The sequence below is a fragment of the Hyperoodon ampullatus genome, assembly GCF_949752795.1.
Source record: "Hyperoodon ampullatus genome assembly, chromosome: 6".
Classification (NCBI taxonomy): Eukaryota; Metazoa; Chordata; class Mammalia; order Artiodactyla; family Ziphiidae; genus Hyperoodon; species Hyperoodon ampullatus.
Window position 1 is genome coordinate 40,958,722 of NC_136919.1, and position 23,302 is coordinate 40,982,023.

At 42.1% G+C, this 23,302-nt stretch overlaps 1 protein-coding gene across 1 annotated transcript in view; it reads left to right on the plus strand.

The window, feature by feature from the left end:
• Positions 1-11,630: 11,630 nt before the first annotated feature.
• The window catches only part of FBP2 (fructose-bisphosphatase 2), a gene marked incomplete at its 5' end in the record, with an annotated part of 35,916 nt that continues 24,244 nt past the window's right edge, over positions 11,631-23,302 (plus strand). The window contains 3 exons of the mRNA XM_079706982.1: positions 11,631-11,800; positions 16,111-16,273; positions 18,361-18,453. Of these exons, the coding sequence (XP_079563108.1) occupies positions 11,631-11,800; positions 16,111-16,273; positions 18,361-18,453 (426 nt within the window). The remainder of the gene's footprint in view (positions 11,801-16,110; positions 16,274-18,360; positions 18,454-23,302) is intronic.

Below are 23,302 nucleotides of genomic sequence, written 5' to 3' on the forward strand. Positions count from 1 at the left end.
CCCATGAGCGACAGAGCTGGGATATGAACTCAGGCAGTCTGGCCACTAAACTCGGAGTTAATGAATCGCTTCTCCTGTGTGTTGTCTGTTCAGGTATGGGTGTGCAGAATCAACATAAGCAATGCTCTTAAGCCCTCCTGGGAACTGGAGAAGTGATATATTATCGGTGGTACCCATCTAGGACCTCTTGGCCTCCTGTACATGGGTGTAAGCATCTGAGGCACAAATGAAGGTTTATGTTATTACTCAGTGATAAGTTTTTTATAAAAACATAACAATTCATTGAAATAATATAATAATTCCTAAGGTTTAATTACCATAAAGAAAAGGATTCATCATAAGAACAAGATTTAGGAAATACAATTTGTTGCAAACAAGCACTTTTCTATTAGGCTCTGTGTAAAAACAGTTCCTCCCTTAGCTGACCCTGGTTCTTTCTGGACTGGAATTCCAAGATTATAGCAAGTTATATCAGATGTTAAGAAACGTCTGGACTTTCTTAAGCTCTACATATATTAGGATTTTGCCAATGGAATGTAGGTGGAAATGATGTATACTAATTCTAGTTTGAAAACCCAATGAATAATCCTTCATCCACTCTTTTCCATGCATTAAATGTCGTGAGTTTCAATGACAGTATTACAACAGGACAAAAGCCTGGCTGTCTGAGCCACCATTCTGTCTACATTAGGTTGTGATGTGAAATAGAAATGAACCTTTGATGTACTAAGCTACTAGGATTTCAGGCTTATTAGTTACTGCAACGTAACCTAGGCCATCCTAAGACTGAGCTTGGGTAAGCTTTTTTTGTGTTTTTTTTTAACTTCTCTAAACCTCAGTTTCTTCATTTAAAAAATGTTAATTGTAGTACTTATTGTTGTAGTCAAGGCCATATTCACTGTAAATAACCTACTTAGGCCAACTAAATCAGAAAGGGAATTTGTTGGAAAGATTCAAGGGGATCTCATGAAGTCCAGTACCCACTGCAGAGGACAGCTTACAAAGGACACATCCTTCTTAGTTCCAGCATTATTATCCAATTCACTAGTGTCTCTGTGTCTCAAGCTAAGTTCCCAGGACAGAAAATCTGATTGGCTCACCTTATATCAAATGTCTACCTCTGATCCAATCAGCTGCAGCCAGAGACAGGGTCACACAAGCAAATGTGTCTTGAATCTTCCTCTTATGGGCAGGGTGCAATTTTCTCCAAGATGGGGATCATGGGCTGAGCAGATACCTCAAAGATAATCTGCCATGCTACACACAGGGATGTTGAGGTTATATGAAAAGGCATATGCCGGGCTGATTCTGCATTGTCAGGAGCTTGGAAGTCACCACTCCAGCCTAACTGCAAGTGAAAAGCTGAAAAGGCTGAAAAGTCAAAAACTTCTTGGGTCCATAAGAGAGGGAAGAACACAGGGCAAACCATTGTCCCCAAGGTTGGTGAGACAGGTGAAAACAGGCAGTCACATCTCACCAGAGCAAAGACTCATGAAGGGAAATTGCTGCAGGAGCCAGTGCAGGAGCCAGTGCTGGAACTGTAATTAACAAATTGCTGGAAGCTCAGCGTGGACAGTTCTGAGAGTTAAAAACTCCAGGGCAACCTACAGGGGGCCCCCCAGGATTGTGAGTTTTACCTCTAGGAGCTTGACCAGGATCCCACAGTGAATGCTGGAGAAAATACTGGGCTTCTGGCCCGGATGGGAAAAGGAAACATTTTGAAACACACCAGAGCACTCTGTTCTTAACAAGGCCTGCCCTCAGTGGAAATTAGTTAACTAGAGCAACCCAAACAAGGATTATCAGTCTTAACTGACCTGGGGAAGGGAAATACCTGACTCTAGCCAATTCTAGCCATCCCCTACCACTTAAGGGGGGAGAAAAAAACGGAGAAACACTTAAGTTCACAATCTAGAAGCACAGGCTCACTAAATGCTGAGACCTAATCAGAGGACTAGGTCCCTCGCCTCACATCTCACCACCTCCTTACTAAAGGCCTATTTACAGCAGTTCCTTTTATCCAGTACACTATGTCCAGCTATCAAGAAAGAGTTACAAGGCAAAACAAAGGGCAAAAAAAACACAATTTGAAGAGACAGAGCAAGCTTCAGAACAAGACATGGCAGGGATGTTGGAGTTACCAGCCTGGGAATTTAAAACAATTATGATGGGACTTCCCTGGTGGTGCAGTGGTTAAGAATCTGCCTGCCAATGCAGGGGACATGGGTTCGATATCTGGTCCAGGAAGATCCCACATGCCACGGAGCAACTAAGCCCGTGTGCCACAACTACTGAGCCAGTGTGCCACAACTACTGAAGCCTGTGCACTCTAGGGCCTGCATGCCACAACGACTGAGCCCGTGGGCTGCAACCACTGAAGCCCACGCGCCTAGAGCCCATGGTCTGCAGCAAGAGAATCCTCTCAATGAGAAGCCCATGCACCGCAACGAAGAGTAGCCCCCACTCGCTGCAACTAAAGAAAGCCTGTGCACAGCAACGAAGACCCAACACAGCCAAAAAAAAAAAAAGACAATTATGATAAATTTGCTAGGGACTGTAATGGATAGACAGCAGGCAAGAACAGATGGGCAATGTAAGCAAAGAGAAGGAAATCCTAAGAACCAAAAAGAAATACTAGAGATTAAAAAAACATTGTCACAGAAATGAAGAATGGCTTTGATTGGAATTCGATGGTCATAGCTAAGGAAGGAATCTCCGAGCCTTAGGATATATCAATAATCTTTGAAAACTGAAAAGCAAAGAAAAACATAGACTGGAAAAAAAAAACTAGCAAAGAAACCAGGATATCCAAGGACTGTGGGACAACTACAAAACATGTAACATGCATATTGGGAACATCAGGAGAAGAAGAAGAAAGAGAGAAAGGAACAGAATAAATATTTGAAATAATAATGACTGAGAATTTCCTCCAAGTTAATGTCAGACACCAAACCACAGATCCAGGAAATTCATAGAATAACACACAGGATAAATGCCAAAAAAACACACCTAAGCCTAACATCATCAAACTACAGAAAATCAAATATAAAGAAAAAATCCTGAAAGAAGCCAGAAGAGGAAATAAACACCTTACCTACAGAGGAACAAAGAATTACATCTGACTTCTCCTCAGAAACCATGCAAACAAGAAGACTTGGAGTGAAATATTGAAAGTGTTTAGAGGAAAAAACCCATCAACCTCTGAATTCTGTACCCTGTAAAATTATCCATCAGAAGTGGAGAGGGACTTCACTGGTGGTCCACTGGTTAAGACTTTGCCTTCCAATGCAGGGGGTGTGGGTTTGATCCCTGGTCAGGGAGCTATAATCCTACATGCCCCATGGCCAAAACACCAAAATGTAAAACAAAAGCAATATTGTAACAAATTCAATAAAGACTTCAAAAAAAACAAAGTGAAGGAGAAACAAAAACTTTCTCAGACTAACAAAAATTGAAGGCATTTGTTGCTAGTAGGTCTTCCTTGCAAGAAATGTTAAATGATGTTCTTTAGAGAGAAGGAAAATGATATAGGTCAGAAGCTTGGATCTACATAAAGAAAGGAAGAGCACTGAAGAAGAAAAAATAGAAGGTAAAATAAAAAGTTTTATTTTTTATTCGTAATTGATCTAACAGAAAACAGTTTTTTCAAAATACTAATAGCAAGAATGTATTCAGTTACGACTTATTCTTAATTGACCTAACAGACAACAGCTTGTTCAAAATAGCAACAATGTATTCAATTATATCTGCGTATGTATATGTCGTATATAGGCACTTATGTATGCTTACATATAAGTGAAATGAATGATAGCAATTATACAGGGACAGGAGGATGGCATTAGAATTATTTTGTTATTATAAGGTACAACTACCCATGAAGAGGTATATGTTACTTGAAAGTGAAATTGGATTTGTTGTAAATGTATATTGCAAACTCTAGGGCAAGCACTAAAAATAGTAAAAGGAAGTATAACTGATATGCTAAGAAAGGAAAGAAAAGGAAATCATATAAAATGACTAATTAAAATCACAAAAGGGGGCTTCCCTGGTGGCGCAGTGGTTGAGAGTCCGCCTGCCGATGCAGGGGACATGGGTTCGTGCCCTGGTCCAGGAGGATCCCACAGGCTGCAGAGCAGCTGGGCCAGTGAGCCATGGCCGCTGAGCCTGCGCATCCGGAGCCTGTGCTCCGCAACGGGAGAGGCCACAGCAGTGAGAGGCCCGTGTACCGGAAAAAAAAAAAAAAAAAAAATCACAAAAGGCAGAAAAAGAAAGGAAGACAACAATAGGAACAAAGAACAAGGGCAAAAAATAGAAAATAGTAACAAATATGGTTACTATTTTCCATTAATCCAACTGTATCAATAATCACTTTGAATGTCAATGATCTAAATACACCAATTAAAAGAGTAGATCAAAAACATGACCTAACTATATGTTGTCTACAAGAAACCCACTTTAAATATAAAGACATATATAGATTAAAAGTAAATGGATGGAGAAAAATATATCATGCTAACACTAATGAAAAGAGAGTAGGAGTAGCTATATTAATGTCAGACAGAACATACTTCAAAGTAAGGAAAGTTATTAGGGATAAAGAGGGGTATTACATAATAATAAAGGAGTCAATTCTCCAACAAGACATAATAGTGTATGTGCCTAACAACTGAGCATCAAACTTCATGAGGCAAAATGGATAAAACTGTAAGGAGGAAGATGAATCCACTATCATAGCTGGGGATTTCAACACTCTTCTCTCAGAAATGGAAAGGCCCAGCAGGTGAAAATCAATAAGCACATAGTTGAACTTAACACCATTTATCAACAAGATATAATTGACATCTACAGACTACTTCATCCAACAACAGCCGAATACATATTTTCCTCAAGCTTACATGGAACATTCACCAATATAGACCACATTCTGGGCCATAAAACACACCTTAACATATTTAAAAGAATAGAAATCACACAATTGATTTCTATTGCAAAACTAAAACTCTTAAAAGATAATATAGGAGAAAACCTAGATGACCTTGGGTATGGTGATGCCTTTTTAGATACAGTACCAAATAAACAATCCATGAAGGGAGTAATTGATAAACTGGAATTTATTAAAATTTAAAACTTCTGCTCTGGGAAAGACAGTATCATGAGAATGAGAAGGCAAACCACAAACTGAGAGAAAATATTTACAAAAGACACATCTGATAAAGGACTGTTAACCCTTAAAACTCAACAATAAGAAAAAAACAGATTAAAAAATGGGCCAAAGACTTTAATAGACACCTCACCAAAGAAGATAAACAGATGACAAATAAGCATATGAAAAGATGCTCCACATCATATGTCATCAGGAAAATGCAAATTAAAACAACGAGACATTCCTACACACCTATTAGAATGACCAAAATCCAGAATACCAAATGCTGGTGAGGATGTGGAGCAACAGGAACTCATAAACTGCTGGTGGGAATGCAAATTGGTCCAGCCACTTCAGGAGACAGTTGGAGGTTTCTTACAAAACTAAACATACTCTCGCCATATGATCACACTCCTTGGTATTTACCCAAAGGAGCTGAAAACTTACATTAGTACAAAAACCTGCAGACTGTTGTTAATAGTAGCTTTATTCATAATTGCTAAGACTTGGTAGCAACCAGGACGTCCTTCAGTAGAGGAATGAATAAATAAACTATGGTACATCCAGACAATGGAATATTATTCATTGCTAAAAGAAATGAGCTATCAAGCAATGAAAAGACGTGAAGGAATCTTAAATGCATATTACTAAGTGAAAGCAGCCGATCTGAAAAAGCTACCTACTGTTTGATTCTATTTTACATTCTGGAGAAAGCAAAACTACAGAAGCAATAAGAATATCAGTGGTCACTAGGGGTGAGGTGGTGGGGAGCGATGAAAGGCAGGACACAGAGAATTTTTAGGGCAGTGAAACTACTCTGTGTGATATTACGATAGATAGACATATGTCATTATACAATTGTCCAGACCCACAGAATGTACAACACCCATAGTAAACCTTAAGGTAAACTATGGATTTTGGGTGATAATGATGGGTTAATGTAGGTTCATTTTTGTAAAAAAAAAAAAAAGAGAAAAAAAATACCATTCTGGTGAGTGATGTTGATAACAGGGAAGGCCGTGCATGTGCGGGTACAGAGGGAAATGAGGAATCTCTGTACCTCCTCGCGATTTTGTTATAAACCTAAACTACTCTAAAAGATAAAGCCTTATTATTATTATTTTTTAAAAGCATAGTATGGGGCTTCCCTGGTGGCGCAGTGGTTGAGAGTCTGCCTGCTGATGCAGGGGACACGGGTTTGTGCCCCGGTCCAGGAAGATCCCACATGCCGCGGAGCAGCTGGGCCCGTGAGCCATGGCCGCTGAGGCTGTGCGTCCGGAGCCTGTGCTCCGCAACGGGAGAGGCCACAGCAGTGAGGGGCCCACATACCGCAAAAAAATAAATAAATAAAAAAGCGTAGTATGATGAGAATATAAGAAAATGGTGCAATGAGTACCAAAGAATTAAAATATAGTTCCAACATATACCAGTCCCACTTTAACTTTATTTTTGCATTTGAAGAATGTATATAGCACTTTCCTACATATTTTTATACGTTGAAAACTAGACTTAGTATCTTGGTAAAACTATGCTATAGGAAAGCAGAAATTGTATTCTTTATTTTTTATCTTTGTTTTCTGTTATCCAACAAAGCTGATGCTTAAGCATCAAGCTGGTTTCACTGGCACATGAGAAAAGGAAGGTGTGATCTGCAAAGAAACAGAGTTCCTATGTGAAGCTGTTTAGAATGGCACTCAATGTTCAGTGCTCAAGTATGTAGTAAGTACTGTAGTCCTATGGGGGCAAGTGTGTAGATATTTTGAAACATTTTGCCATAATTGTAAAATTTTTTGCATTTTTACCTGATGGCATTATTTCCTTTTTTTTTCGTTTTTATCAAATTTATTTATTTATTTATTTATATTTTTGGCTGCATTAGGTCTTTGTCACTGCCCGCTGGCTTTCTCTAGTTGAGGTGAGTGGCGGCTACTCTTTGCTGCAGTGTGTGGGCTTCTTACTGCGGTGGCTTCTTTTGTTGTGGAGCACGGGCTCTAGGTGTGAAGGTTTCAACAGTTGTGGCACATGGGCTCAGTAGTTCTGGCACACAGGCTCAGTAGTTGTGGCTTGCGGGCTCTAGAGTGCAGGCTCAGTAGCTGTAATGCACGAGCTTTGCTCCACGGCATGTGGGATCTTCCCGGACCAGGGCTCGAACCCATGTCCCCTACATTGGCAGGCAGATTCTTAACCACTGCGCCAACAGGGAAGCCCAGCATTATTTCTTATAATAAAACCTTTTCTGATTGAAAACTTCAAAAACAAAGTAAAACAAAAACCTATGTTGGGGACTTCCCTGGTGGTCCAATGGTTAAAAACTCCACACTCCCAATTCAGGGGGCCCGGGTTCAATTCATGCTCAGGGAACTAGATCTTGCATGCTGCAACTAAGAGCAGGTGAAGCCAAATAAACAAATAAATATTAAAAACAAAACAAAACAACAACCAAAAAACCTATGTTGGGATTACATAAAGCATCTTAGCAGAGTTTTGCTAACGAAGAATGGTCCCTCAGCTGATATTCTAGAGGCACATTCCAGATCCTTGTCTTTGGGTGGAGGGCCCTGAGGCAGGAGCAAGATTGCCCCAGCCATTAGGACGGTCTGCTTGACCTTATTTACTTAGACTCAGTCCTGTGAACATCTTTCACTAAGCAGAGCAAAGCCATAGATAGCTTTGTGGTCACAGTGTATCCTTGGCACTGAAATAAGTGTGAGCTGGATGCTCTTCTACCGTCCTCTGGGCTTTCGCCACAGCTGCTCTTTCAATTTCCACCCTGTCCTATGCCCTGAAAGAACTTTGGCATTTGCTGAAAGGTCATCAGCTACAATTTTAGACCATTGGGTAACAAACTTCTGACATTTAAATGCAGCTGCAAAGTGGTGGGATTGCTGTACCGGCTGTCAGCCTGGGCTGGACGGTGACAGAAGTAGCAGCCCCTTCCTCAGATCCCTTTATGGACGGGTGGTTGACTGCTTATAAAGGACACCAGCCAATACTCTCCCTCCTGACTCCCAAATTATCTAGTCTTGCTCATTCTTAACAACCATAGTGTGCTGGGCACCAGGAATTCTCCGGACAGTTGTGCTGAAGCACTAGTTTGTTTGTTTACTTCCAATCTCTTGTGAACAAATACATAATAAAAATTAACTAGAAAGGCTAATAAACACATGAAAAGATGATCAACATCACCAATCATTAGGGAAATGCCAATCAAAGCCACAATGAGATACCATTTCATACCTATTAGGATGCTAGTTATAAACAAACAAACAAACAAAAAAAACAGAAAATAACAACTGTTGGCAAGGATGTTGAGACATTGGAACTCTTGTGCACTGCTGGTGGGCATGTAAAATGGTGCAGCCCCTGTGGAAAATGGTGCAGTGATTCCTCAAGAAGTTAAACATAGAATTACCATATGATCCAGCAATTCTACTTCTGTGTATGTATATACCCCAAAAAAACTGAAAACAGGGACTTGAACATGTATTTGTCCTACTGTGGACATGATAGCATTATTCACAGTAGCCAAAAGGTGGAAACAACCAAAGTGTCTGTCGATGGATTAATGGATAAACAAAATGTGGTATATCCACCAATGGAATATTATTCAGTATTAAAAAGGAAGGAAATTCAGACACATGCTACAACATGGATGAACCTTGAAAATATGATGCTAAGTGAAATAAGCCAGCCACAAAAGGAGAAATATTGTATGATTCCACTTATATGAAGTACCTAGAATAGTCAAATTCATAGAAACAGAAAGTAGAATTGCTGGTTGTCAGGGGCTAAGGATTGAGGGGGAAGAGAGAGTTATTGTTTAATAGGCACAGAGTTTCACTTTACAGTAAAATGACTTTTTAAAAATGTACAGTTCTCTGAATTTTAACACATGTATGGGTTCAAGTTCCCATCACCATAATCAGGATACAGAACAGTTCCATCAGGCAAAAAATTCCCCATCCTGTCCTCCCTGCCCCACACCAACTATCCCTGGCAACCATGAAATTGGTCTCTAACTCTCTAATTTTGTCTTTTTGAGAATATCATATAAATGGAATCATACAGCATATAGTCTTTTAAGACTGGCTTCTTTCACCCAGCATAATGCCTTTGAGATTAGTCCCAGTACCACATGTAACAATAGCTTGTTCCTTTTTATTGCTGAATAGTGTTCTATTTTATGGATCTACCACAGTTTCTTTACCATTATTGAAGAGCATTTGGGTGTTAGCAGTTCCTGACAATGATAAATAGAGCTGCTATAAATATTCATGAATGGGTTTTGGTGTGAACATACAATTCATTTCTCTAGGGAAGATGTGACAGTCCACTCTGCGTGGCATCGGTTTTGTACCACCACAAAGAGGGGAAACCCTCTTAATCAGATGATGACATTTGACTTCAAAGGAAATCTGGAAACCAATCAGCCAGGCCACTCTCTTTATCTTGTAGCCATTTACTGGCCCAGAACTCCTAATATCCAGCCACTGCTCTTTCTATAATTATGTCTGAAGAATCATGGTTGATCTCCTATGTGAAAGACAAAACTGAGTTATTTATTGATGGCAACATGAAACATCAGGATCAAAGAAAGTTCCATTCTACAGTCCTCACAATTTCCAGAAGCTCTTGGGGAAGAAAAAGAAAGTTCCAATTTAGACCCTGGTGATGTCAAAATTAAAATGTTCTGACATAGAAGCTCCTCTTCTAGGGCTGTATCTTACTGAAGCCCTCACACAAGCACATACACAAAGGTAAGGATCCTGGTGCAGCATTGTTTGAGGAGGAAATATTTCAAAAATATCTGACTGTCCACACGTGGGAAAGCAGTATGTCTCTGTGTGTTGACACGGATGTATTTCCCAGATGTTTTGCTGTGGAAGACACTTCCGATTGGTTGATTCAATATCAGTGCCCGACTCTTGCAGCAAAGCATCATCATAGGCCGTAAATCTGGCCAATGCTTCAAAAGTGGAAGGCTACTTGGGGTGGGGTTGCGGGGTAGGCAGAGGGTGTTTCTGGGGAACTATTTCTTTCCTAATAAAAGGGAACGGATGTGGTTGCCCTTCTCCCCTCTTTCGGTCTTCAGACGTTCAGAGCTGCAGTGGCCATTTTGTGCCCGTGAGATGATAAGCTTGGAGGCAAAAGCCAGCCAACCGAGGATTACGGAGAAGAGACAGAGAGGGGTTCCTAATGGAACTTTTGACCAGCTAAATGAATGCCAGCTGCTGCCTCGGAGAAAATATGAGACTAATGAACCCCACATATTTAAATCACTCTACATTTGCTATTACTTGCAGCTAAACACATTCTGATTGAAGTAACTGTCAAAGGAAAATAATCAACTTGCACAGCAATGTGCATATTGTCCTACTTTGTAAAATGAAATTGTATATGTATACATGATAGTTATACATACATCAACAAATTGGAAGGGTAATAACAACTAACAAGTATTGAGCACCTACTATGACAGGCACATCTTATCACTTTAATCCTCACAACCACTCTGTCAGGTAGATGTTTTATTGCTATCACCATTTACAAGTGAGGAAACTGAGGCTTCAGGAGCTTTTCCAAACTAGCTAGTTGCTAGTACAACTAGCAGATGACTAGCCTGGGACTCAGAGCCAGGTGTCTCTGCCCTTAGAGAAAGTGCTTGGACCACCCTATGCAGACCTCCTCCCCTGTTTACAAATACAGACCCCCACCACCTCTAATGCAGTTATTTCTGGCAGTGGGTTGGAGGATGGGCTGGTTCTGTAGTGTTTCCTTTTCAATAAGCAAGCAACATTTTTGCTATAAAAATGCAAATCTAGAGAAACTGAAAAAATAAAGAATTGATAAAATAACCCTAGTGCTAGGCACTAGGAATATTTTTTTCTTCCAGATTTGAATACTTATTATAAATATCCATCCAATCATACATGCTTTTTGGAATTTAAAAGCATCCTTTTCAAACATATGAAAGAACCCTGGCTAAGAAGTCCCAGGATTGCCATTATTTTGTTATGTGACCTATACCCCAGATAAGATATCTGCCAATCTGCCTCCTGCAATGTGAGGGAATGGGGCCCTGCAGTAGATACATGTGAAGAAACCTTTTGAGTCTTTGAATAAGAGGGTTTTATGGATTTTTTTTTTTTTTTTAGTGGCTGGAATTCTCATCTCTTACCTTTACTAAATGGTTGCTTCTTAGGATCTTTAAAGAAAAAGTTTCATCAAGAAAAAGTAGGTCTGTGTTTCCCAGCTGCCCGGTTCTATTTACAGCTTGGCAGCCTTCAGATCAGCCAGGCCCGAGAGGTTTCCTTGAGGACTCGCCCAGTTATCTCAACCACGTGGCCTGGGGCACTTTCCCTTAAAGGTCCTGGCACGGCCAGTACAGATTTCTAATCAGCTCTGATACCGCAGAGCCACTGACCAGCCCTTAGAGATAAGGCTTTCTTCTGCAGGGAGAAAAGGATTTGAAAAACTACCCGCCACAATGGGGGACAGAAGCCCCTTCGCAACGGATATGCTCACCCTGACCCGCTACGTTATGGAAAAGGGGCGTCAAGCCAAAGGCACCGGGGAGCTCACACAGCTGCTCAACTCCATGCTGACGGCCATCAAAGCCATCTCCTCGGCCGTGCGCAAGGCTGGCCTGGCCCATCTGTGAGTCTACCCCCCTGGCGACACGCAGCAACGGGGGCCCAGGTGCGGGTGGGCAGAGCTGTAGGTGCTTGGGCCGAAACGGACTCAGAAGTATTAGCCTGTGTGCCCTGGAGGGAAGTTGCCTTTAAAGTTTCTGCCAGGTGTCCTTTGATAAAGGGGCCTTAGACTTGTTTCAAGAAAGAAACAAAATACTTGGAGACATGCTATGGAGAAAAAATATATAATTTTCCCAGTTACCATGTATTATAATGATAACAAGCTCAGGGGCTTGCTCCATTGAAACATATCCTGAGTTATCGTGACTTGTGTTTGCATTCTCACTGGCACAAAGCAACCGCCAGGAGACTTGAGAGGGCGCTTGACGCCCTTTGCAGATATGAGCGTTTTATTACCATGACCTTTGCCCATGATAGTCATTAGGAGGTAGAAATCATTTACTGAATCCCAGGGCCTGTTGTCCATCTCCTTTCTCACCATCAAAAAGAGTCTTTTGCTTTTAAAACAATATTTTATTTCTTCTCTGTGACTCAGTCTTCTCTCCACTTGGTGTGCAGGAAGCTGGGAGGTGCTGGGCCCGGGAGGAGGGAATGCAGAGTGTTCTTCCACTTTGCTCTCTTGGTGCTTTACCCAAGTTCATGCTACAGATGCCGATCCTCAGAGCCAAGGGTCCAGTTTAAGTCTGTGGTGAAAAGAAGCAGTCTTTCTTTGGGCTTCCATTTTCCTGGTAGCAATTGCAGTGGAGGTCCTCTCAGAAGATGAACAGACCCATTGTTGTTATTATTATTATTATTCCAAAATGAAGAAATAACAAAGTCCAATAATTTGAAATATTTATTCTAACAACTTGGTACTTTTTTTTTTTTGTGGTACGCGGGCCTCTCACTGTTGTGGCCTCTCCTGTTGCGGAGCACAGGCTCCGGACGCACAGGCTCAGCGGCCATGGCTCACGGGCTCAGCCGCTCCGCGGCATGTGGGATCTTCCCGGACCGGGGCACGAACCCGTGTCCCCTGCATCGGCAGGCAGATTCTCAACCACTGCGCCACCAGGGAGGCCCCAACTTAGTACTTTTAACACAAAAAAAATGTGATAATTACAGACTTTATTTATATAATGCTTGGTGACTCAGTAATGAGCTCCAAGTTAAAGGCGATTGTGACTGGTTTTCCCCCTCTCTGTGTATTGCTATAACTGTATGAGTACCTCATCTGGCAGTAATGGCCAGCTCTACCTTTAAAGACCTTCATGAACCTGAGACACAGCTACTTGCCTCTGTTCTGCTCCTATCTGGTGGTGAGCTGGGCTACGCATAGAGCAGTTTCCTGGGTTGCTTGCTGACCTCTCAGTGTTCCCCATGTTAATGGGCTCCCCAGTGCAGGGGGGCTGGGCTGGGCAGGGGCTGCTGTGGTGGGGTTGTGCTAATCGCTGCAGAACTCTGACTTTGTGGCCATGGAGTGTCCAGAGGATGCGGACTCAGCGACTGGATAATTCAGGTGCTCCTCTGACTTGGTTTTTTGTGCCATGTGATCATGGTCAATGATCTGCTCTCGCTAGGGCCTGTAAAAGTGTAAAACGGATTGGATACTAATAGCACCTAACTCGTAGGGCTAGTTGTAAGGCTTAGTAGGTCCATGTGATGATGATTTCGACAGTGCCAGCCCCGTAATAAATGATCTTTATTACTGTGGTTCCGAACCTGGGGAAATTTGCCGGCTAACAGGGCGATGTCGCTGACCCACCACTAGGTGGCAGGCGCAGCCCGTGGAAACAAGACGTCAGGATTTCGCGTTTTCTCGGAGGCTGAGGCAGGTGTCCTCCGTTAAGGCAGAGACCACGTATTTTGCCAATTCAGGCGGCATCCTTCCCTGGGTGCCTCTGTAATAGATACCCAAAGTGTCAGCGGGAGAAGTCCATTGGCTGGAAATTTCTTCTTTCTAATAAGATGCTGAGATAATTTTAAGAGGACCCTGGAATTGCTTCTCCAAGAGCTAAAAGATTGCATCCTATCCCAGAGCAATTCTGCTCATGAAAATGGGACTTTAACATATTCCTGCCACTTTCCCATTTAGGGGACCTCAAGCCCCTCATTCCTTTGCTTCCTCTTTTTGGGAGGACATTTCTAGGCACCTGCTCGATAAATGCAAAACGGATCAGAAAGTCTCATATTCTTCTCTGCTTCTTGCTGTAGGAAGAAGGGAATGCTAGAATACCACCCCTGGAATCCTCTCCATGGCTTTTTAATGTCAAAACAGCAGAACAATCCATTAAAAAATTATCAGTAGAGCTTAAATGTTAGTTAAGATCTAAAAAATACTGTCTTACGGGTTAAAAAGCACTTTTCTGCCCATGATCTAACTTGGAGCAGTTGTCAGGCAATTAGATCTCATTGTGATGATCTTTCATTCTTTCTGAAAGGAGGGGTGTGGATGGTGGGAGGGGGTAGGCAGAGAAGAATGCTCCGCACATGCAGGGGGGGTGCAGAGGGTGGGTTGAGGGGCGGGGATAAGGGCGGGGTTTGTGTGGAGGTGGAGGAAGTGTTTGCAAAGCACAGGACAGAGAGCCTGTTTCTCCAACATCCACAGGCCTCGGGCACCCCAGCTCTTCATTCTCCGGTAGAAGCCGTATCAAGATGCCAGTTAAACAACAGGATTGGGTTTGTGGACCCTTTAAATTCTGATGCAACATAACCCAGTTTTGTGGTTGCTGTTGTGTGTTTGTTTGCTTTTATTTTGAACCAGAAGGTACAGTCTTTGAGGTGAGGCCACCAGTATTGTTTTCCAAGGCAGATCTCATCACATCAGACATCAAGTGATGGGGGGATCTGTGGGGGATCTGTCAATCAGGGAAAAGGGTGGGAAATGAGCTGTCCCCCGCCCCGGCTTAGGGTGAATCAGTGGATCTCAACCCTGGCTACCTGTTAGAGCCGCCTGAGGATTGCTTCAACAAATAAATGGCGTTAACAAAAAGGAGAGGGGGGAATTACTTTCCTGCGATCCATTCTTCATAATTCAGTGAACATATATTGAGCATCTGAGCACCGTGGAAACAAGTACAGTGAGTCACAGCTCTTGCCTTCGGTGAGCAGATAATCTAGCAGGAAGGACATTCCCACAAACAGATTGTGAGCTGCTCTGGAAGGGCTGACAAGGCTGTATCTGGTGTGTATGGCACCAGGGAAGCTTCTGGAAGAGGTTAGGAGGGCAAGTAGAAGAAAGCGGTCTGTGGGCAGAAAGCACTCCCATGGGGGGGGAATACCATGAGTGAAGGGGGAGAGGAGAGAAGCAGCTTGCTGGGTGCTGGTGGCCTCAGGACCTTGGTGGCTGTTGGCATGAGAAGGGCTTGAGGGGGGTGGTAGCCATGTGGCTCACGGAGAGAAGAGCTTGGGGGGTGGGGGACAGGGAACCCAGGGGTCTGTGTAAGGCAGGTGTGTGCCCGTTGGGCTCCAGAGGCTGAGACTGAGGGTGAGAGGGCCAAGAGGCAAGGCCAGTGTGGGACCAGGCCTTCCTTGGTGCAGCCTGAAACCCAAAGAGGACCTGGGGACTCTGGGAGAGACAGGGGTGATCTGACTGATTTTAGAAGGATCCCACCCACAAGGGTGTGAGCTGGAGACTTTTTTTTTTGGCCGAGCCACACAGCTTTCGGGATCTTAGTTCCCCAACCAGGGATCAAACCCGCGCCTGGGGAAGTGAAAGCACTGAGTCCTAACCACGGGACCCCCAGGGAATTCCCTGGAGACCTTTGCATAGCAATCCTCTAAAACACAAAGCCTCCAGATAGAATTCTTACAGTAGTGTTCATTCTTACATTGCTTGGAATGGCGGTAAAGAATCAAATTAAACTAGTTAAGTCTGTCCCCCACTTTCCTTCTTATTCAAGTAATACCAAGCTACAGCAGAGCAAATTTTAATTCAGCCCAGCAGGCCACTATTTGAGGATAATCAACAAATACTAGAAATTCCGGGGCTGGAAAGCCACGGTCCTCTACTTTTTAGAGTTATTAATTACGGCGATGTGTCTGACTTTATGAATTCTCTCTCCCAGGGCCGGGGGCAGGGTTGCTCGTTAGTAAGATTGAATTCTGGTTAGTGTTACTGGGACGACGAGGGACTTAGGACAATATCCCCGAGGTGTAAAGGAAGCAAGAGTAAGAACCAGCGCTGTGAGACAGGACGCACTTGGTCATATTTATAATTTGGAGACTCTGGAGCCATGAAGGGAAAAGAGGGATGCAGGGGCGGTATCTTGGAGTCTGGGTATCTTTGCTGGAGTCCAGGCTCCCTTCCTGATTTCCTCCAGCCTTTTGTCTTCTTAGGTACGGAATCGCGGGAAGCGTGAACGTGACAGGGGATGAGGTGAAGAAACTGGACGTGTTATCCAATTCCCTGGTCATCAACATGCTCCAGTCCTCCTACAGCACCTGCGTCCTGGTCTCGGAAGAGAATAAAGACGCACTCATCACCGCCCAGGAGAGGAGGGTGAGTGTGGCAGCCTTGCTGAAGTTCCTCTACTCACCAGTAGAGGGCGAAACTGAGTTGGGAAGACTCTTTGGTTGCCTTGCTTTTTTTTATTTCTGGTATTTTCCTCTATTGCTTAATTTTTTATTTTCTGTAAACAAACAAGGGATTGCATGCTTCTTTAGTTGGAATCCTTATGCTGTCTAGTCACACAGACTCTGTAATAGGGCAGTGATTCATTCAGGAAATAAATCAGAGTGCTTTACCATAACTTCTCAGTGGATGGAGCTCATCATGGGTTTTCACTTACTGTACTGGTAACAAGTCCCAACATTTTGGAGCGCTTGAAAATCCAGCCCAGTAAAAAGTAGAGTTCCTGTGGTACTATACCGTCTCTTAATCTTCTCATCCCCACTATACTCCCAGCCCCTTCCCCAAGGGGGTTTTGTTTCAGCAGAGATTCCTTCATGCCTGACAAACTGTTAGACTAAAACATAAAAGAATTCATAAAGATCGTTGCTCTGGCCTTAATGCAGTGGTAAACTTGGTTAGTGCAGGGCATGACTGGGGAGGGTCTGTATTCACTATGTTTTCACATTTTATTAAAAAAAAAAAAAGCTGGTGGCCAAAAATTTCAACCCATATTCAGCTGCCGTACAGTAATGCCAAATAAATGCTAAGACTGTTGGCCCTTGTTTTGTACAGTGGGTCCTGGGGACAAGGTGCCATTTCCTTGTGATTAGCTGAAAGAATGGAAAAAGTAAAGCCAAATTTATTGAACACTTGCTGTGTGGTGGGGACTGTGCCAAAGCACGTTATACTTGTTGTCTCACATAATTAGGCTAAGTCACACCTATTATTTTCAACTTTCAACTTCCACCGATATGACCTTTGATTATCTCTCTGATCAAATCTCACGTATTCTTTCCCCGTTGGCCTGAGCTACACAGGTCTTCACGCTAGTCCTTGAATACTCCTTGCTTGTTCCCACATCAGCTCGTGAAACTTCTCCAGCATATGCTTGATGTTCAACAAATATCTGTTGAATGCACGCATGTGTGAAGTGAACGGGCTGAATTGGCTTATCTACAGGGAGAATGGGGAATTTCCAAGTTTATGAAATCCACTGCCCTCCCTGCTTCACCTCCTGTTGAACAAGGAAAAAAGAAAGGAGAAAAGGAAGAAAGAAAGGAAGAAAGCTCACATTAAGCTAGGGCATTACTCATTGGAAAGTCAGGGAAAAGTAGTTTAGTGGTGGGAAAAATGACTCCCGTTTTACCTGATGCTTGATTACCAGTGTTTAATTAGCCAGGACACCCCAGTCCCCATCACTAAGGCTCTCACAGAACCTGGCACATAGGAGGCCTGTAAAAAGTATCTGGTGTTTCCTTTCCCCCGAGCTGCCGGTGACAGCAGCGTGAGTGGGCATGAGGGACATGGTATCTCAAGACCCCACCTACTCTGTCTCTGGTCTTCACATCAGCAAGATGGGTGGATGCAGCAAAACCCAGAGGAATATTTTTATTCTCCTGATGTAGTCATACATACCAGCTACTTTAATAAGACAGACCCAGAGGCCCTGGGACGTTGTTCTGAGATTTTCTTTCAGTAAAAATGTGCTAAAATGAAAAAAGCCTGTCTGGGGAGAGGCTCAGAAGTATCAGTAAATCAATAGCCAACCTTACTGTGGACGTGGGTAAAGCTTTTCCAAGGTCGTCTTCAGCTTCTCCACCTCTTCCCTGCAAGGTGCCCATTTCAGACCTGGTTTCCTCTCACACCCTCAGCAGCTCTAAGTCCCCACTGGTCCCAGGTAGGAGGGGAGGGAGGAGCCAGGGCAGGTGGGAGGAGAGCTATTTGGAGGTGGGTGGGACCTCCATCACCCACTGTGGGTGTCAGCTAATCTGTTTATGGGCCGGCGGGCTCTGAGCTGTGCAGTTAATGTATGCTGATACACTCTGCACTCCTTAAGTAATTGCATTTTTTGACGAGGATATCCCTTTGCTCTGAATTGCTTTTGGTGTAGTGTTGTCTGCCACACACAGCCACGTACACAGAGTGTGTTGCTCGGAAGGTGACCTGATCAGGTGTTCCGCCCTCTGTGCATGTAGGGGAAATACGTGGTCTGCTTTGACCCACTGGATGGATCTTCGAACATCGACTGCCTGGCCTCCATCGGAACCATATTTGCCATCTACAGAAAGGTGAGTAAACAGTATGCTCTTTAACACCTCCTTCCTCTGGTGGCTTCAAACGTTCCTGGGCTGGGAGCCACGAGTCTGGAGTTCTAACCTCGGTCCTCCCACTAACCAGACACACCGTGGCAGGCAAGCCATGAACCTCGCTCTGGCTTGGGCTCCTCATGGAATACCCGAATCGGTCATTTCCTTCAGTCCTGTTCTCGGTGTTCCTAGGAAGGGAGGGTGAGCTGATAGATGGGGCCTTGTTTTGAAAATTTGGAGGCGACACAAATGCCAGATGTGAAATTAGGTTCCAGGTGGCACCTGAAGGCCCCTTGTTCCTTCCTTGTGTATCTTAAATCTTACTGCGTTTGCTTTCTGTTGCTGCTGTAATAATTCACCACACATTTAGAGGCTTAAAACAACCTCCATTAATTATCGCCCAGTTCTTGGGTCAGAAGTTTGGCAGGCATGGCTGGGTTCTCTGTCTTGTAAGGCCAAAATCTTGGTGTCACCCAGCCTGGCATCCTATTGAGAAGAATTCGCTTCCAGGCTCACTTAGGCTGTTGGCAAAATTCACTGAAACGGTCAACATCCATCCCCGCACATAGTTACAATTTGTGTGTGTGTGTGTGAGTGTGTGTGTGTGTGTGTGTGTGTGTGATGAGGACTTTTAAGATCTACTCTCACAGCCACTTTCAAACATTTTTTTAAAAACATCTTTATTGGAGTATAATTGCTTTAAAATGGTGTTAGTTTCTGCTTTATAACAAAGTGAATCAGCTACACATATACATATAACCCCATATCTCCTCCCTCTTGCATCTCCCTCCCACCATCCCTATCCCACCCCTCTAGGTGGACACAAAGCATCGAGCTGATCTCTCTGTGCTATGTGGCTGCTTTCCACTAGCTATCTATTTCACATTTCATAGTATATATAAGTCCATGCCACTCTCTCACTTCATGCCAGCTTACCCTTCCCACTCCCCATGTCCTCAAGTCCATTCTCTACATCTGTGTCTCTATTCCTGTCCTTCCCCTAGGCTCTTCAGAACCATTTTCTTTTTTTTTAGATTCCATATATATGTGTTAGCATACAGTATTGTTTTTCTCTTCTGACTTACTTCAGCCTGTATGACAGACTCTAGGTCCATCCACCTCACTACAAATAACTCAATTTCGTTTCTTTTTATGGCTGAGTGATATTCCATTGTATATATGTGCCACATCTTCTTTATCCATTCATCTGTCGATGGACACTTAGGTTGCTTCCTGGCTATTGTAAATAAAGCTGCAATGAACATTGTGGTACATGACTCTTTTTGAATTATCGTTTTCTCAAGGTATATGCCCAGTAGTGGGATTTCTGGGTCGTATGGTAGTTCTATTTTTAGTTTTTTAAGGAACCTCCATACTGTTCTCCATAGTGGCTGTATCAATTTACATTGCCACCAACAGTGCAAGAGGGTTCCCTTTTCTCCACACCCTCTCCAGCACTTATTGTTTCTAGATTTTTTGGTCATGGCCATTCTGACTGGTGTGAGGTGATATGTCATTGTAGTTTTGCTTTGCATTTCTCTAATGATTAGTGATGTTGAGCATCCTTTCATGTGTTTGTTGACAATCTGTATATCTTCTTTGGAGAAATGTCTATTTAGGTCTTCTGCCCATTTTTGGATTGGGTTGTTTGTTTTTTTAATATTGAGCTGCATGAGCTGCTTGTAAATTTTGGAGATTAGTCCTTTGTCACTTGCTTCATTTACAAGTATTTTCTCCCATTCTGAGGGTTGTCTTTTCATCTTGTTTATGTTTTCCTTTGGTGTACAAAAACTTTTAAGTTTCATTAGGTCCCATTTGTTTATTTTTGTTTTTATTTCCATTTCTCTAGGAGGTGGGTCAAAAAGGATCTTGCTGTGATTTATGTCATAGAATGTTCTGCCTATGTTTTCCCTTAAGAGTTTTATAGTGTCTGGTCCTACATTTAGGTCTTTAATCCATTTTGAGTTTATTTTTGTGCATGATGTTAGGGAGTGTTCTAATTTCATTCTTTTACATGTAGCTGTCCAGTTTTCCCAGCACCACTTACTGAAGAGGCTGTCTTTTGTCCATTGTATATTCTTGCCACCTTTATCAAAGATAAGATGACCATATGTGCATGGGTTTATCTCTGGGCTTTCAATGCTGTTCCATTGACCTACATTTCTGTTTTTGTGCCAGTGCCATACTGTTTTGATTACTGTAGCTTTGTAGTATAGTCTTAAGTCAGGGAACCTGATTCCTCCAGCTCCGTTTTTTGTTCTCAAGATTGCTTTGGCTATTCGGGGTCTTTTGTGTTTCCATACAAATTGTGAAATATTTTGTTCTAGTTCTGTGAAAAATGCCATTGGTAGTTTGATAAGGATTGCATTGAATGTGTAGATTGCTTTGGGTAATATAGTCATTTTCACAATGTTAGTTCTTCCAATCCAAGAACATGGTACATCTCTCCATCTGTTTGTATCATCTTTAATTTCTTTCATCAGTGTCTTATAGTTTTCTTCATACAGGTCTTTTGTCTCCTTAGGTAGGCTTATTACAAGGTATTTTATTCTTTTTGTTGCAATGGTAAATGGGAGTGTTTCTTTAATTTCTCTTTCAGGTTTTTCATCATTGGTGTATAGGAGTGCAACAGATTTCTGTGCATTAATTTTTTATCCTGCTACTTTACCAAATTCATTGATTAGCTCTAGTAGTTTTCTGGTAACGTCTTTAGGATTCTCTGTGTATAGTACCTTGTCATCTGAAAACAGTGACAGCTTTACTTCTTCTTTTCCGATTTGGATTCCTTTGATTTCTTTTTCTTCTCTGATTGCTGTGGCTAAAACTTCCAAAACTATGTTGAATAATAGTGGTGAGATTGGGCAACCTTGTCTTGTTCCTGATCTTAGTGGAAATGGTTTCAGTTTTTCACTGTTAAGAATGATGTTGGCTGTAGGTTTGTCATATACGGCCTTTATTATGTTGAGGTAATTTCCCTCTCTGCCTACTTTCTGGAAGATTTTTATCATCAATAGGTCTTGAATTTTTTTGAAAGCTTTTTCTGCATCTATTGAGATGATCATATGGTTTTTCTCCTTCAATTTGTTAATATTGTGTATCACATTGATTGATTTGCATATATTGAAGAATCCTTGCATTCCTGGGATAAACACTACTTGATCATGGTGTATGATCCTTTTAATGTGCTGTTGGATTTTGTTTGCTAATATTTTGTTGAAGATTTTTGCATCTATGTTCATCAGTGATATTGGCCTGTAGTTTTCTTTCTTTGTGGCATCTTTGTCTTGTTTTGGTATCAGGGTGATGGTGGTCTTGTTGAATGAGGTTGGTAGTGTTCCTCCCTTTGCTATATTTTGGAAGAGTTTGAGAAGGATAGGTGTTAGCTCTTCTCTAAACATTTGATAGAATGTGCCTGTGAAGCCATCTAGTCCTGGGCTTTTGTTTGTTGGAAGATTTTTAGTCACAGTTCCAATTTCAGTGCTTGTGATTGGTCTGTTTATATTTCCTATTTCTTCTTGCTTCAGTCTTGGAATGTTGTGCCCTTCTAAGACTGTGTCCATTTCTTCCAGGTTGTCCATTTTATTGGCATATAGTTACTTGTAGTAATCTCTCATGATCGTTTGTATTTCTGCAGTGTCAGTTGTTACTTCTTTTTCATTTCCCATTCTATTGATTTGATTCATCTCCCTTTTTTTCTTGATGAGTCTGGTTAATGGTTTATCAGTTTTGTTTATCTTCTCAAAGAACCAGCTTTTAGTTTTACTGCTCTTAGCTATTGTTTCCTTCATTTCTTTTTCATTTATTTCTGATCTTATCTTTATGATTTCTTTCCTTCTGCTAACTTTGGGGTTTTTTTGTTCTTCTTTCTCTAATTGCTTTAGGTGTAAGGTTAGGTTGCTTATTTGAGATGTTTCTTGTTTCTTGAGGTAGGATTGTATGGCTATAAACTTCCCTCTTAGAACTGCTTTTGCTGCATCCCATAGGTTTTGGGTTGTCTTGTTTTCATTGTCATTTGTTTCTCGGTGTTTTTTGATTTCCTCAGTGATCTCTTGGTTATTAATTAGTGTATTGTGTAGCCTCCATGTATTTGTATTTTTGTACAGATTTTTTCCTGTAATTGATATCTAGTCTCATAGCATTGTGGTCAGGAAAGATAGTTGATATGATTTCAATTTTCTTAAATTTACCAAGGCTTGATTTGTGATCCAAGATATGATCTATCCTGGATTATGTTCCATGAGCAGTTGAGAAGAAAGTGTGACAACATGGTATTATTAACTCTAGTCCTGATGCCGTACATTACATCCCCACCACTTACTCATCTTGTAATTGGAAGTCTGTACCTTTGACCACCTTCACTCATTTCACCTACCCCACCCCTTGTTTCTGGAAACTTCCAATGTGTTCTCTGTATCTATGAGTTTTGTTTTTTTCTTTTTTTTAGAGTCCACATGTAAGTGAGATCATACAGTATTTGTCCTTCTCTGACTTATTTCACTTAGCATAATGCCCTCAAAGTCCATCCATAATGTCATGAATGGCAGGATTTCCTTGTTTTTCATTGCTGAATTTTATGTATATATATCTGTGAAAGAGTGATTTCATGTCCTTCAGGTATATACCCAGAAGTGTAATTGCTCGATCTTATATAGCTCTATATTTAATTTTTGGAAGAACCTCCATACTGTTTTCCATAGTGGCTTCACCAATTTACATTCCTACAAGCAGTGCCCAAGGATTCCCTTCTCTCCACATCCTCACCAACACTTTTTGTTGCTGATCTTTTTGATATTAGTCATTCTGACAGGTGTGAGGTGATATCTCATTGTAG